The sequence below is a fragment of the Pseudorasbora parva genome, chromosome 17, assembly GCF_024679245.1.
Source record: "Pseudorasbora parva isolate DD20220531a chromosome 17, ASM2467924v1, whole genome shotgun sequence".
NCBI classification, from domain to species: Eukaryota; Metazoa; Chordata; class Actinopteri; order Cypriniformes; family Gobionidae; genus Pseudorasbora; species Pseudorasbora parva.
The window spans coordinates 26,016,916-26,034,406 of record NC_090188.1 but is presented as its reverse complement, the minus strand read 5'-3'; the positions used below and the strand labels follow the sequence as shown (position 1 = coordinate 26,034,406).

General features: G+C 38.6%; 1 protein-coding gene across 1 annotated transcript in view; it reads right to left on the bottom strand.

The window, feature by feature from the left end:
* Positions 1 to 17,491, bottom strand: part of macrod2 (mono-ADP ribosylhydrolase 2) — a 667,187-nt gene that overhangs the window by 41,696 nt on the left and 608,000 nt on the right. The window contains exons 10-13 of the mRNA XM_067422444.1: positions 14,375 to 14,419; positions 11,706 to 11,762; positions 2,602 to 2,634; positions 1,872 to 1,916 (exon numbers count right to left, since the gene is read on the bottom strand). Of these exons, the coding sequence (XP_067278545.1) occupies positions 1,872 to 1,916; positions 2,602 to 2,634; positions 11,706 to 11,762; positions 14,375 to 14,419 (180 nt within the window). The remainder of the gene's footprint in view (positions 1 to 1,871; positions 1,917 to 2,601; positions 2,635 to 11,705; positions 11,763 to 14,374; positions 14,420 to 17,491) is intronic.

Here is a 17,491-nt window from a genome sequence, read left to right as displayed (position 1 = left end):
GAGAACGTATTGTTTGCTTACCATCTAATCTACTCAGACCTTAATATATCTATGTCATTTTTAATGTATGTATATGTACACACCAGTGGCTTGCATATCATATCCAATCATAGTGCGATGAAGGCATTGCCTCCTTTCACGTGACTTTCCCCCATCCATTCTCATTTACCCGCCACTAAAGCCACCGCACACTTTTGGAGGTCTGTTAAAACTCAATGGGCTCAAGGGAGCAGGAGAGACAGGGCCTCCTGCTGTAACTGTACCCACAGTTGTCACTGTTGGACAGTGTTACTGAAAATGAGGGATTTAAACATGTTTTAATGTCATATTTTGTAATATGGATAATTTTCTCATCCAATTTTTCGAGGAGGCGTTGTCGCCCTTGCTTCTTTGGAGGAAACACCCCTGATACACACACACACACACACAATAATAAACACAAAATACATAGAGAAACATTCATGAATGAGCAAACAAAAGTGGAAAAACTGTATAGAGGCATCTTTACATGCTGGTCTGCACTTATAGGGGAATGAATTATGCGTCGCAGGTGCTCGGTACTCAGGTAAATTCAGATTTAGCCTCTGTCTCTGCACAATCTCCAGCTCTGTCTCACCTGGTCTTAAAAACCTCACTGTTTTTCTTTTCTCCAGGGAGTATAATTGCTAGTATCTCATGCTCTTGGGTTCAGTCCAAGCAGAACATTTGCTTTGCCTCCTCTGCCTGGCGAGACTACTATTAATAATGCTCATAACTATAGCCGTCACTGCTGGTAGGGGAAATCAAAAGTTAGCAATAAGGATGTCAAAAGCACCGGTACTTCGTCAATACTCCCAACCCAAAACAAAACAGCGGCTTATGAGTGTGCAAATGCCATTAAGAGCTTTGCAGTCAAAGTGACATTAAGTGCAAGCTCAACATTAGCCATGCAGCTGTGACAAGCTGTGGCTGGTTTTGTCCTCAGGGTTTGAATGTAAAGTTTCTATCACACTACATGAATACCCAGAGGGAGCCGGGCCAGCGCCTCTGAGAGTATGTGTGTGTGTACAAGAGATCTGGTGAATCATTTCAGTGTGTGCAGTGGTGTGTGTCTGTCGGTGCACATGTTCTGATGTCTGTCTGTGTACGTTCGTGTGGATTGGAGCGAGGTGTCTCATTAAACAGATGCACCCCCAAACACACACATACACGCACACAAGCGTCACGGTAATAACTGTATCTGACAGCCGCTCTCCCTGTCCGTAATGAGACAAGTTCAAGGACAACAGAGCCAATCCAGATCCTTCAGTGAATGGGTACAGCGTGACACATGAAGCGTAAAGACTGCGGAGAGACCCAGTGAATTTTCTCGCTCGCTAACATGTAGACTGCATGTGTTTGGGGAGATCTATGCATACTGAACCACACAGCCAGACCTAGTTTACGGCATGTTTACTGATTTGTTTTGTTAAATTGTTATATATTGTATAGAAGAGTAACTTTTGGAGACTTAAATATGTATAAATGTCAAAAATATGAATGCTTGTCAAACTAAATGCAAATAAATGTTGTTGTTTTTTTTCCGCAAAATTAACTTTACCTTTTAGAGACATTTGTCGAAGGTGTCAAGTAAACCAGAAAGTGCCCAAATTTTAAAATGACTTAATAATGTTGAACAATAAATCTTGTTTTAACATTTTAAACCCTATAAGATTATTTTTGTGAGATGATTTTCATGAAAAGCATGCTATATATTTTTTAATAAATGTGTGTGAAATTTTCTCTACTGCACTTGACAATTTTTTTTAAAGTGTTTCATCATCCCATTGGTGGTCAGTGAATCTTGAAGTAATCCAGACAAATTTAAGAAGAAAAAGAGAATGAAGAAAAACCTTCTGGGTTCTGGCTTTCCATTGTCTCATCAACATGGGATGCTTCTGAAATAAAAAGGGAGAAAAACTTAATAACAAGATTTGTGTCTTCTTAAATCCCCTTCTTAAAAAACAACAAGCAAGAAAAATCTTTTTTTCTGGTCCTTTCATCAGACTGCAGTGGCTAATCCTATATTAAAGATGAGAGGATGATTGTTATCTAATCACTCCTGCTGCTGGCAAGCAGAAATGAAACCACAAATTCATCTGTGAAGAGGAACAGGGAAAACTCCAGCTGATGTTTGATTATCAAACAAGTCTTTTTCTTAATGAATAAATGAGGATGAAAAAATTCTGTGTTATTTTGATATTAAAATATGATATCACAGATTCACAGATTATTTAACCTCATCCTTATAGTTAGCAATCTATTTAAACTTGTGGTGCTGTTTGGTTCTTGTTCAGGAGTTCTGAATAGAACAGACCTATCAGCAAAGTAAAATAAATCATGAAGTTAGGACAAATTGTTGTTGCTCCTCAATTGCAGTGGGTGGCAGGATGATGACATACCAGGATAAGAGGACACAGGAACATTTTAATGTGGCATGTCTTTCAGAAGAGAGAAGCAGATCTGCTCTTCTCACCTGTACTATAACTACTCAGAAATGATTTTGTCCCTGGGTCTTGTACGAGGTCAGTGCTAGGAAAAACGAAATTCCCTTATATAAAAGATCCTACATGAAAAGCCTACCTGTCTGGCTCATACTGTCATCTTCCGTTTCATCTGCAAAAAAAGAAAAAGACAAAAAAGGGTCAAAGATAAACACAGATGTATTTAGTATAAACATAGATGCTACTAAAATTATTCTGCCACAAACAATACAACAGAGCAAAAAGCAACACAAAAAGCTCAAGAACAAAAGGGAAAAAAAGAAGAAAAGAAAAACACAACAACTAACCAAACCAGATAAAAAACAAAACAAAACAAAAAACAGCTAATATCTAAGCAAAACCACAAAAAACACAACAGAGCCGATAAAAGCAATAAATAAATAAATAAATACAGAACATCTAAACTAAACAGAAAAAACAAAGGAGAAAAAAAGCCTATCAAAACAAGAACACACAAAGATTAACACACGCACACGCACACACACACACACACACACACACACAAAATATACTGCAGCATCATAACTCCAGTACATTGATGGGCATGTTAAAACACTGTTTGGCATATTTATCTTCCCTTAAGATCCTTAATAAAGTAGTCCACACATTTGTCTGGAGGAAAGCTGTACTGCTATGGTCATGTTTTACATCAAATATTTATAATAGTTCTGGCATACTGGATGTTTCATCGCTGCACTAATTTTGCACTTTCTGAATATCTCTAGACTCCACCGAGTGCAGTCCCAATGGACAGCTAAATACATCTCAGCAAACCCCACACAGCAAACTCCCATGAGCCCACTGCAGTGTGCCCCATGGGTTTACATGAAAGCGTTTATCCCAGGTGGGTTTAATTTGGTCACTTTCATTTTATTCATTTTAGTTCTCTAAACTCAGCATCTCCTTTTACCTCTGTCCTCTCTTCAGTGATATGATGATACTCTCCCAGATTCTCTCTTTCTTTAACCCAAATAGGGTCCGGGATGAATCGGTAAATGAAGACCCTGACACAAATAATCCGCTGTGCTCGACAATGACAATTACATGACTGACATAATTGGCTTTTTTTTTACAAGCTGGTGTGAAAAGCAATTTTCTAATGTCGGAGCAATTTATTCTCTCACCACACACTCTTAAAAAAACAAAAAACAAACACAATATGCCAAAAGAAATGGCAGACCTTCATTAAAGGTACTGTGATTTGTTGTTAGCCCCGCCTCTAGTGGTGCTGTCAATCAAATGATGCTTCACACCCACTGGACCTTCTCCCTCAATATTGATAAACCAATAACTGCAGATTATGATGTAGAGACATTTTATTCATTTAGAGGGCAAAGGTCTTTTATCCAGATTCTGTTTTATCCTCTATATGAATTATGGAGGAGGTTAGTCCCCTTGTGAACTCTACGGTAATAGAAACTTTAAAATGCTGCCTGCACAGAAAGGAAGGTATTAAGGCCTATTCAAATAAATGTTAACCCACGATCCTGTGCGTGGGGATAAGGCACAGCATCCTCTTCTTGCTAAAAAGGATGACATGCACCATTGTCTTTGATGGTATTCTGGTGAGGAACCTGAAGATAAATTGGATTCTGAAATACGAAGATGATAAATCTTCTCAGTTTCAATGCGAGGTCATATGGTCACCACGTGCACCAGTGAGGGATGTTGCGTATAACCTGGAGAGAAAGCCAAATTATTCTGAGAGACGAGAGCTAAAATGAGTCATGCATGGTTTCACGATGGCGTCTTTTACATGGGAAGCAGTTCAAGTAGTTAAAAGTGAAAGGTTTTAAAGTTTCAAAATATGAGTTCTTGATTTTAAAATTATGTCAGCAGTTTTATTATCTTAGCCTGCAAGAGAGACATTGAAATAACCCATAGTAACTACATCCATCAAAAATGCATCTAATCTACAATAACGGAGGCGAGCAAAGACATGAAGCCTGAGTCAAACTTCGGAAGGAGATTTGAAGCTGTAAAAACAAGCATTTGGTGTGGTAAATTTATGATTTAATGAACCTAATATGCTGAATAAGGATATGAACCTCAAACGCAGCAACCCAGCAGTGAGTTATTCCACCAGCAGATGGCAGTAGTGTAACAGAGTTCAAATGAGAGCCACACACTCATACACGCACATAAATAAATGCACACGTTTAGAAAGAGGACGCTCGCTTGCATACAAGAAACGCTTCTGTGAGCTATCTAGAAAATATTTCTAATGCCATACATTTACAGTCACATTACTATGGATCTGTAATCATACAGAATGAAATAGAAGAGTCAGAGCACTTCCTCCCTTCACACGGTGGGGAATTCTCCTTCCTGTCAGTTAGGCCCTCTGAACACAGTTCATGGTGAAGAAAACCGGCACCATGAAAAATGTATGAGACATGAGAGAGAAAGGTGAGTGAGAGTGTCACAATCAACAGATGCTGCTCAGCGGCCTAGAATCTACTTCTGTGTGTGTGTGTGTGTGTGTGTGTGTGTGTGTGTTGGCTTCCACTTTTAAGAGCTACACGTAGCTCATGCGGTGCAGAGTCTTTTGATTCAGAGTCTCGCTCTCTGCCAGGGTCGGAGCTTAACGGCCATGTTTCCAGCTGTGCAAAACTGTGGACTTGGAGACACTTGAGCCACTATCTACAATATACAATTGTAAAGCCGCCCACCCTCGGTATGAATGCATCATTGAAGCTTCCCGTTGCTTGACCCCTCCAGCTCTTTATTTATTCTCATTCTCTTGTAGTGTTTTTTTCACCTATTTCATTGACACTTCATCTCACACACATATTCTATCTTTCTTTCTGTCAAACACATTTCGTCAATATATATAACATTTACAACATGTGTGCAATAAATTATGAAAAATATGTTAAAATAATAGTGTGAATGGGGTAAAAGGCAATAAAAAATTATAAGAAACAAATACAAGTGATACAAAATAAAAAATAAAAATAAAAGTAGCAACACTGAATTTTAATGTTGGACAATATTCTATTCTATATACTCTAAAACAAAATTACAATGGAGTAAAAATAAATCTAAATTAAAATACAAACTTTATTTAAATGTAAAGTAATACAATAAATATCAGTAAGGCAGTCTTCAATATATATATTAGTAAACTAAACTTATTTTACTGTGTTTATACAATTGATTTGCCCTATGTATTTGAATTGACAAAATAAAATTCAAAAGTTATCTCAACTTTTGGGACCAAGTAAAACTCAAAAACGCTCATGCAAAAAAGAAAAAAAGTGTAGGCTTTTTTCAGTATGAAGATTTCAAACATTTGTTTTAGGCTACTAATATGCTGGATTTTGTATCTCACATGAGTGTACATTATTTCAGGAGTAAATCTTTGTTTAATAAGGGAATGATACAGAGAGCACCTTTAAAGTAGCCTGGATGCCAGCCGAACTTAGCCCCGCCCACAATTTTTTTAGGTCAGGCGGTTCTGTCTGGCCTTGCTTCATAGAGGAGTAATTATCCCCGAACAGAAAATGTTTGGACCAATGAAATCATCAGGGCGGACTTTAGACAATGACGGACAGATGATCAACAGTAACGTAATCATGCACGTCATCAAAGGCGCTTGGATTATATTTTTTCAAATCCTAAACGGAGAGCTTGTTTGTATCTGCATTCACCTTCACAATTTCTCTCTGAAAGGATGATCATGTTGGGTAAGTACTCTGTGTATCATACTTTTTTTTTTTTTTTTTACAACACCGGCAAAGATCGTGTATTCCAGCCTGATTTCAGCGCGCGTGCAGACAGGGTTGCCAACAAAACCCGCCAACTACTAGCCCTAAACAATAGCTTCTCGGGGGGGTTCTCTGGGGGAAAAATACCGTTTGGGGGGTAAAATGTGTGTTATTTTGGCAAGGTTGCCTGCTAAAATTCGCACTCATGGGTGTATCACATAATAGTCGCTTCAACCCGCAGACGTATAGAAAACAACCCGTGGAGCAACGAGAATAGTTTATGTGCCCAAAAAAACAAAAAAACCTAAATAACGACGGGTGATGGGCCACTTTCAAAACACCGCTTTGTGAAGCCTCGAAGCATTTTGAATCAGTGTATCGAATCATGATTGAATCGATTGATCCGGTACGAAGTGGTGTTTTGAAATCGGCCCATCACTATATAAGTTGTTATTTAGGGTATTTTTTACGCACAAAACTATTCTTGTCGCGTGAGATGGGCTTTGTAACGACGTCTTTAGTGCCTTTATGGGTCTTGAGAGAGGAAATGACATTGGTGACAATGAAAGCCTTTCTGAGCCATTGGATTTCAAAACAATAATCTTCATTTGTGTTCCGAAGATGAACAAAGGTCTTACGGGTGCTGAACGACATGAGAGTAAGTAATTAATGACAGAATTAAAATTTTTGGGTGAACTAATCCTTTAAAGACTTAATTAAGAAGGTTAAGCTAAAATAGAATAAGATGCTTTATGTGCATAAGTTTAGTGATATAGTTATGATGCCTGGTATCCCTTTCTTTCCTCTACACACAGACCTGCTTTCTGTTTTCTCTCCCTCTCCAAACATGCCCCCTCTGCCTTCTACATCTGCTGAGTACACAGTTAACAGCTCGACCCGATGCTCCGCGTCCTGATTCGCCCATCTAACCCATCACCTCCTAATCTCCGAAATGCCGCACGACACACACGCTAAACACACTCACCTCACAGGCCATCTGAAAAGCTATCCGGGTGCGCTAAAACGCTCAGTCCAGTTCTGTGAACAATCCTTCTCATTTTTCCGCACACCGATCCCCCCATGTATGGATTTCATGTGGATTACATCACAAATCACTTTATCCCCCTAGAACTCTGTCAAGAAGTCTAGTCTCTCCACCCAAGCAGCTCGCCGGCTCTCTTAGGCCACAACCCGGCGCTGATAGGTCGGATCGAAGGGATCGCAGCCGCCGCCGCGCTTCTGCGTGTCTTCACTAACTGAGACTAAACCCGCCAGCCACAGCTAATGCCCTCGGAAACCCCTTCAGTCAGTCTGTCTCACAACCAGAAAGAAGAGCCTCTGAGATTCACACATTCTTTTGCCGTGAAGGAAGGCAAGTGGGAGCTTATCTGGAATAAGGAACTGTTTTCCTTTACACTCCTCACAGGTAACCCGTTGAGGAACACGGAGAGAGTTCCAGATCAGTGCTTTCGGGGCCAGCTGTCCCCTGAGCTTGTGAATGTATGAAGTGCTGCTTTAGGGAGAACAGCACTAATGTTTCTCTGTCATTAACGGGCTGTCTAAAAGGCCTTCATGCTCTAACCTCAGTTAGAGAGCATCCCCTCAGGGAGAGTACTGAATGTGTAATACAAAGCAATATCCCACCACGGCTGTATATCAACTTCCTCTGTTCATGAAAAACAAAGTTGTGGCCGGCGGGAATCCAATAGGCAAGCTGTAGCTGCAAGCTCTGGAGCTGGGGTAATGTGCAGGAACGGCTCATTTTCCATGAATCAAAAAATGATTTCAAAAACATATTTAATGTGCCACCGTACTTTGTTTTCTGAGAGGCACCGCATTAGAGCTAGTGCATTTGATGTTGGCAACAGCAATAGAGGACGGCTGTGGCTAACACCTGTGGATAAATCATAGACTGTGCTGCTTTAACACGCTCTGTTCTGCTCATCATTTCCTTGTAACAAATGCTGTGGTTTGTTGTTTGAGCTTTACTTCTGCAGAGATGGCTTTAATGTTGACGCCATCCTGTGAAGGTTAAACAAGAGGGTTTGTGACTGGATTACTTCCCATAAAAATCAGAGTTTATATATGCTAGGGCTGGGTGATATCTAAAAAAAAAGATATCTCAATATTGTCAACATTTTTACGATATTCAATATATACCTCGATATGTTTGCAATTGCTTTTAAATAATAATAAAAAACATGATTTTCTTTTGCTCCCATTACTAAACAACAAAAACTATTTAGATATAACTTCATTAAATACAAAATGTTTAAATGTAGTAAACAGGTTGGGATGACCAAAACCTTATTTCATGATACGAGTAATTTAATACTTTTTAAATGTACTTTTATAATTACAATATAGATTTTTATTGTATCTTTGTTTTTAAAAATAAGAAAAACATAAAAATTACAAACAATATGACAAAAACCATGCTTTATATTCCAGCTATAGGTCTATTTAACATATAGCAAGTTGAGAAATAAATTAAATAATCAAATATATATATATATATATATATATATATATATATATATATATATATATATATATATATATATATATATATATAAAACGACTTAGTCTTCACTCTATAAATTAACTACACACTGAATCTTAATAAATATATATTATATTTGTACAAGTTATTTAGCCACGCATGAGGTGATTTTCTATTTTTCATTGTTGTTTGATCAATATTAATAAAACAGAACATTTGTTCCGGTTTAAGACCTGCACAGATCCACTTACCCTTAGCTGTATACAGTCACTACAGACATCCCGACTGTGTTTACCTGAATACAGGCCAGGGCATGCATTTTAACATAGTTTTGACCATTCAAACCCAAACCCAATAATCCGCTAGAGAACTGAATCGCGATTGTATGTTGTCTGCAAGGCGTGCGCAGGTCAAAGTCCAGCAGCGCGAGCACGTCCCGCGACGGACTATTATTTCTCTCATGAGCGCATGTTTCTGTTTCTTTCTTTGTCATGCACTGTGTGTATATAACTCTTGCTGGAAGCAGACCTCTGCAATATCTGAGTTATCTGGTAACGTTCTTTGGGAAAGTATTCCATGCTGGAATTTTAAATACTCGATATTCACAATATTTTTACATTTTAAATCGTCGTCAAAATTATTACGATATTATCGCTAATATTCGATATCTCGCCCAGCCCTAATATACTGTATGCTAGATGTTATAAAGCCAGTGACATAAAATACAGTCTTATGGACAGATTTACTAACAGCTTGCTCCAGTGCAAACTAGGGCTGGGCGATATGGCCAAAATTTCATATCCCGATATAGCTCATTTGATATCCCGATAACGATATACATAACGATATAGCAACCTTTCTATTAATTCAGTTTATGAATAGTCTATACAAAATTGCAATGTGGAAATGCAGTTTGAAATGATATACAAAACAAATAAAGGTAGTATGGACTACATTTTTATTTTATTTAGAACCTTTTTTTAAAGCAAGACTGTTAGTAAAGTTAACACCTGCCAAGGGATGTTTACCGATGAACGTTTGACCGATGGCTGACCGTATCAACGTTAACCGATCAAAGTTGTCGGTTAAAATAAATAAAAAAGTGATCTCTAAATTAGGCTATTATAGACAGTGGACTAAACGCTACTACAGTTGGCCGTCTCATTCCAAAATGTTTTTGTGTGATTGAACATATCCCTCGCACTCAATTTTTCATAACTCGCCTGTTTGTACTTAATAAACCAATAAAAACATTTGGCGCGAGGTCACAGCGTTTGGGTTTGAGCTCACAAGGTTTGCAAAAAGTAAACACTCGAGGTTAGAGCCAGGGCAGACGACAGGATGAAGCGTGCATTTCGCTTAAGATGGGTTTACATTTGGAAATATATTACATCTTCATTTCAGTGGTAACACATAAGGTGTTGATCGTCTTTCTTTATTATTGTTAGCAGTAACGTTACCTCAAACTAAAGCGGCGTCTCTTCGGAGCTGTCATTTTCTTAAATGAGCCGCGGCAATGATTCAAATGAGCTTCTAAGGCTGGACAAACGCCTTTATTTTCAACGCGATCACCTTGTACCCAAACCATTTCGAAACTAAGGAGCCATTTGTCCTCTGATTACAAACAAGCTCCTCTGCGGCGCGTTTGCGGGACTCGTGTTTCGCGCTGTGGGGGATTTTAAAAAAGTGACGTGAGTGGAAGGGAGGCTGCAGCGCGTGTGTGTGTGTGTGTGAGTGAGAGAGCGAGAGAGAGACAGAGGGAGCGCGTTTATGTATTGCATGGGCATGCCGTGGCGTGAGGTGCATCTTGACGTAAAATTCTGCCATAAACGCCTTATCGTGGCGTAAGCGATAGAGCCTTATATAAAACGATAGACATTTTCTATCGTCCAGACGATATATTTCGTCATATCGCCCAGCCCTAGTGCAAACCCTCTACTGTCAGGATTTACTAAAGACACGCAGTGATAAATTAGCGTTAAAAGACTTGGACAGGGTTATGTTTGCAGCTGACCTTATTGCAAATGCATTTGTATGAGTTTCCCTTTCAAGCGCAACATTTTTGGGAGGAGAGTATTTAAATAAATCATATATGGTGATTTACTAAGGTTTGAGCTGGTCAATTTACTGGTGTTTGTGTTATTATTTACTGCCAAAAAAGGCTTAAACCTGACACTAACGGGTAGATTGCGTTGGTCATTATGGAAATGATCCGGCTGCGTCTGTGTTCATTAATTTACTCATCATCAGTAGATCACGCACAGAACTGTCCACTCCCATCTGAGCTTTTATGGGATTGTGCTCTCACTCTAATTTGCCCTGTTTAGTAAATCTGGCCCTTAATTTGGAAACTTTGTTTGGAAAAAATATTTTAAATTGATAAAAAATGTATGAAAATAATATATATAATTAGATAGTGTCAGCATTACTATAGTAAATGTTTGTAAAGATAGTCATCCTGGAATATGTTTGTTATTTAGAAGGAGAAAATATGGTAGGTTGTTGTTTGCTAAAGTATCAGTTTCCAAAAAAAAAAAAAAAACAACCTTTCTTTGTGCTGCATATTGAGGAGAGATATCAGCCTAGAGAAATTTCCCCAAAGACACCAGTGCTGCCTGCTTTAATATTAAAGAAAGAAACAAAACAACAAAAAACACAGTCTCCAACCCTCTGGCTTTAAGACAAATGGAGAAATTGTGGTGTTAATAGCCTGCTACCCCCCTTCAGTATACAAATTTAATTATCTTTGGTTCGTCTTATTGAGAAACGAGTAATTGTTTCGGTGCTGCACAACCAAAGAGGCTGAAACGGCAGAATTCAAAAGCTAATGGCTGCTTAAACAGGTTTCCGCACCCTGACAGAACATCCTGAAGAGATTCCATCATTCTGGTTTTCCCTCAACAATTTCTTGGAAGAAGGGCACGCTGGGTGATACTGAACTTACAATCACAAGAACAGATTTTCTCATACCTTTTTTATCAGCAACATCGTCATTATCTTCCCCTCCTTCCATGGGCTGCGTGTTATCTGAAATCATCATATCACTCATGAGAAGTTAAATCAGAAAACTAGATTTTTTACACATAAAAAGATTGGTCAGGATGATTTAATAATAATAATAAATAAATAAATACATTTATAATTTTACAGTAGTACGTTTCAGCTGGCGTATTAGCAATAATAATTAGCAAGTTCCATTAATTAACAAATTGCTAAATAAATGTTACGCAAAATAGTTGAATAGCTCTCATCTCTTTATAAACAACAGAAAAAACAACCCTTTATTAATCTCAGAACTGAAAAAGGGGCAGCTCACTACAAAAAACAAACAAACAAAAAAAGCTCTAAGGTTACGAGGCACAGATTGCCTACACTGAACAGCTCAGATAAGGGTGAAATGAGCGGAGGAATATCCTGCTATTGTGTCGTATAGGCCCTGCCGGAGTGCATACATTCACCAGGTGATTCTGCATCAACAGGGGCTTTTGTGTGCCTTGGCAAAACCCAGCTGATAAAAAAACGGGGCCTGTAAAAGTGTAGCGTAAGGGATTTTGGTGAAAGACAGCAAGAAAAAGAAGGTGAAACAGAGAGAGGGAGAGAAACGGATTGATTGATAGAGAGTGAGAGAGTGGGAGAGAGCTGATACAGGGGGATAAGGGGAAAAAAAGGCTCAATTCCTTGCGAGAATGGCAACCATTTGAGCCTTTGAATTGGTTCCAGAGAAAAAGAGAGAGAATCAGAGCCCCGGCTAAGTGAAGCGCTGCTAAAGGCCAGGGCTTGGCTGCCAGTCAGACATTCACTGAATGAAACTGAGGCTAAGCTAGCCGAAACTGCTGGGGCAGGAAAAGCAGTGTGCAAAGAGCTATGTGTGTGTGTGTGTGTGTGTGTGTGTGTGTGTGTGTGTGTGTGTGTGTGTGTGTGTGTGTGTGTGTGTGTGTGTGTGTGTGCAGATGTGATACTTGGTGTGTTGTGAACAAGATAGAATCCTGATAGGTGTTGCCATGCCGGGTCATCCTGGTCCAGTGTTTACAATGTGGTATAACAGCATCCACAAAAGAGGTGATTGGTCCCCCTGGTTTTGTGCAGAAGTAAACACAACCGCACAAAGCCCCAACACAAGGACTTACAGTAGTTCAGAGGGCTATTAGATGCTTGTTGGACTGCTTCAGAATACCGCTTTTTATAATGTGGCTGTAAAAAAAAGTGCTGTAGGTGCTGAAAAAGACGCTTGTTCTGGATTGGATCTGGTTTTGATGGCCGTCTTGACTTATAGATACAGTCCTGTGAACAGTCTCTCACATTCATAGTAAAAATCACAGCGTGCAGCCCTGCTTTTTTCACCCTTCATGTCGTTGAGGCATGAACATGTTCTCCTCCTCTAAGATGCTTCATTTAGCACTCCTTCTCTTTCACCCTCTGTATTTTCAATCACATAACTTTTGTGGAAACGATCAATGCTGGCCTTGTTACCCAGCCAAAAAACGTCCATCTTATAATTCCATGAAGTTTAAGTGAGTGTTGGATATGTTTTACCTGGGTTCAGTCTTTCAGCTCAGCAAAACCTACTGTACTTTGTTAGTTATTATCATGTATAATTAGTATAGTATTTATTCAATTTATTTTTTATTTTTATATTTTCAGTTTTCATTTTAACTTTAGTTAAATGTTTTGTGTAACTCAAATTAAACACAATTTTAAGATTACGTTTTTCATTAAATATTTATATTTTATTTTAGCATTTTTTTTTAATAGTTCTAGCTAACAAAACACGGCATTACTGTAACCTGACTGAAACTCTACAGCAATCTCAAGGACCGGTATCATCCGAACTGTACTGATTTTGTAGTCCATCCTAAACCTAGAGATAAACCCAGATTAGATTACCACTGTACGATGCTCAGTTGTCTTTTTGACAGTCACTTAAGCGGGTTTGGGCCCATTGTGAGTATGTAAGCTGGATTTAAGGGTCTAGCGCTGGGAATTAGCTTAGCACTGAATCATTTGTAATGCTGTACCTGCCGCCTTCTATTTAGCTTCTGTAGCAAACACACATTAGTCACAAAGAAACACCTTTCTTTTCTATCCCTTTCTGCCACTGTTAATGTACTGTTAAGGAAGCCTGCAGATGAAAACCTTGTAATCTTTTCTGCTTTTCTGAAGGTGAACAAAGAAGGTAAGGTGATTTGCATCTGAATGGACCGCCGTTAAAAGTAGACGTGCAAAGCAAATTGGAATCCCATTTGATAATGTTCGATTGTGTCATTGCTAACAAGGTGGCGAGCGAGTACGATTAGCTTTTAATCAGTCTGACTATGGTCCAAAACAATTCAGTTCTGCAAAAGAACAACACCTGGCAACCTTCATCTCAATTAGCCTGCTAAAAGACCAAAGGTGTGCATGGAAACACCAGCAAAACAATTTCAGGCATTTGGGTTAGAAAATGCAGACTCTTGTTTTCTTGTTTATAGGCAATTGTAGAGCTGCCACTCGCAACAAAAGGCTCGATTAATCATGAAGTGAGCATTTCAGATGCAGTGGATTAAACTTCGTTGGACTCCGGTCTCCAGGATATCGAATGAGATAATTTCCCATCTTTGTTTGCAAATGTGAACACTGCATTAGGAAATACTGTCACTCACCTTGCTCCATTTTGGCATCGTCTTCTTTCTTATGGTCGTCATTATCTGCCAGAGAAAGGGCGAGAAAACGGAGAGGTCAAAAGCTAAGACGAAAAGCCTGACATGATCAAAAAAACCAGCCCGGAGAACGTGGATTTCCGTGGGCTCATCCCTATTAGTGGCGTAAAAAGAATTTAGCAAAGCAGGGACACAATATGTCTATTTACAGAGATGCCCCTTTGCGAGACCTCAGAACAGAGCTGAACAGGAAGCAGAAGCAGTACAAGCATTGATTTTTACATTAAATCCAAGGTTTCTCTAAGGATTGAAAATATGTGGTTTGTTGAGTCCCCCAGGCAGTTAGTTCTAATGAAAGCTGAGCAGAGACAAGGCGAGAGCTCGCAGTCTGTTTGATCTGGATTGATGTATTATTTGAGTTCAGGCTGCTATCAAACGCTCATCTGTGGAAAGACAATCGTGCTGTTTGATATGATCCAAGCAGCAATTAAATTCAGCATTTGGCGGAGTGCCGAGATTGTTGCTGCTGAAGCTGAAGGCTCAATGTCTATAGAAGTGGTTCCTAACTGGTTTTATATTGGACATGACCCATCAGTGTGAAAGTCATATTATACAAAACTAGGAAACAAAATGATGGCAATATTACTATGAACTGGACAGAAATATATTACCATGATAACTGGGCTAAAATCATAGCTTGGGCAAATCAAATGGCTCAGGTGTGGATACCCTGTCTTTTACTTTGAATCATATAGTTTTCGATGAGTTTTGAACTTGTGATGGAATAAAATGATTTGCAACAAAATACTGCAGACTTTCAGAGTTGCATGGCAACAACTAAAAATTAGAAATGTTCCTCTCCCTTTTAAAGGATGATTTATTTTGCTATCATAACTATGCATGATTATACATGTAGCATTGTAAACAGAACAGACCTGGGAACAGTGTCACAGTGGGTCACAATTTATCCAACAGCAAACTAGTTTAATGAATATTTTCTTATATAGTTTCACATGTGGTTTAGATTTGATATTTTTATTATTATGTCAAATAAAGATACTATATATCTCAAAACCGCTGCATTATCTTTTTTATACATTTAATGTGAAAAGACCAGAGACTATATTGGTCTCTATCATACACTATCATATATTAGTCTAGACCCACCCATTGAGAACCACTGATCTATAAGAACTGAGTGATTTGACCTGACTGTAGGTAAAAATACCTGTATTTCAGCCATCTGCCAGCTTAATATGCAGGGATCAGCATTCCTCCAGTGCTCAGCTCTCTTTTATTCTCTCCTCTGTTCTTGTTCGCTCTCATTCCCTCCTGTAACAGGTCCACTGCTCTCTTTAACTCTTTTTTTCCTTTTCTTTTCTTCAATTCTTTTTTTGTTTTACACTCCCAGCTCAGAGTTATTGCCAAAGAAGTCAATATGTCCCCTGGATTTTGACTCTCTCTTTTTCTGCATGAGTCCCTTTTCTCTTCTCATATGATGCCAAATCTACTGGACCTGAAGCTCGGCGCCCGCAGCCAAGGCTGTTCCCTGCCTGGTTACAGCTCGTTAGCCATCCCTGACGACTGTTAGCTATTACCACAAACCAAACAGGTTCCAATTCATACACCGCTAACTCATAATTAGATATATTCTCATAGACTCCTTCTAGAAAACTAAATGTTTAAAAGAGAAGCAAGTTTTTTTGCATAAAGTCACTGCATGTTGCTTGTCTCACAATTCATCAGTGCATGTTTTCCTAAGGTAAAAATAATTTGTCTACACTCTAAAAAATGCTGGGTTGTTTTAACCCAATGTTGGGTCAAATATGGACTAACCCAGCAATTGGGTTGTTTTAAACCTGCGATTGGGTTAAATATTTGCTTAAGACAACCCAACTGCTGGGTTAGTCCATATTTGACCCAACATTGGGTTGTTTTTTACTCAGAATTTTTTAGAGTGTATGCAATTTAAAGAATTACACTTTATTTTGATAATCCTGTCAACTAAACCTCATTAGAGGAATAGTAGACTGTCAGAGTTAGAATAAGTTGACATGTACTCTATAGTCAGTGGCAAAACTAGATGTTTATACATGAGGTGGCCAAGGCAACTTTAGAGGGTCCATAGACCGCAAAACAATATCATATGTAAAACTGGTAACACTTTATTTTAAGGTTCATTATTATCTAGTTGCTTATTAGCATGCATATTACAAGGGTATTGGCTGTTTATCAGTACTTATAAAGCACATATTAATGCCTTATTTTGAATGACCTTATTCTGCATCCCTTAATCCTACCCAATACCTAAACTTAAATGCTACAAAAAAATACCTTACTAACTATTAATAAGCAGTACACTAGGAGTTTATTGAGGCACAAGTCGTAGGTAATAGTAAATATGTGTTCCCCATACTAAAGTGTTACCGTAAAACTTATTTGTTTTCATTGTTTTGACACATTTAACATTGTATTCTAATAAATAAGCTACCAAAATTGTAAATACCAGTTTCACAAGTCTTGCTTTCAACTTATATACCACAGCAAATACTACAAGCCTAACTAATATGAATGTAAAACATTATTGAAGCCAAGAGAACATTCAGTAATAATATGAACAGTGCTAAGAATTAAGTATCCGAATTAAGAATTAACTATCATCCGTCCTTCAGATGAGACGTCTAACTGAGGTCCTGACTCTATGTGGTCATTAAAATCCCAGGATGTCCTTCGATAAAGACTAGGGGTGTAACCCCGGCATCCTGGCCAAATTGCCCATTGGCCCCTGTCCATCATGGCCTCCTAATCATCCCCCTATCCTGATAGGCGTCATCACTCAGTCTCCTCTCCACCAATCAGCTGTTGTGTGGTGGGCGTTCTGATGCAAAATGACTACCGTCGCATCATCCACATGGATGCTGCACATTGGTGATGGTGGGGGTTGAGGAGACCCCCCGCCCCCCTCTATGTAAAGCTCTTTGGGTGCCTAGAACAGCACTATATAAATGTAAATGTAACTAATTAAGTACTTGAAATTTTTCAGGTCTAACAGAATTCAGGTACAGAAATCAAATGGAAAATAACATTCCATAATCTTCACAGAATAAATTAAATATAGAA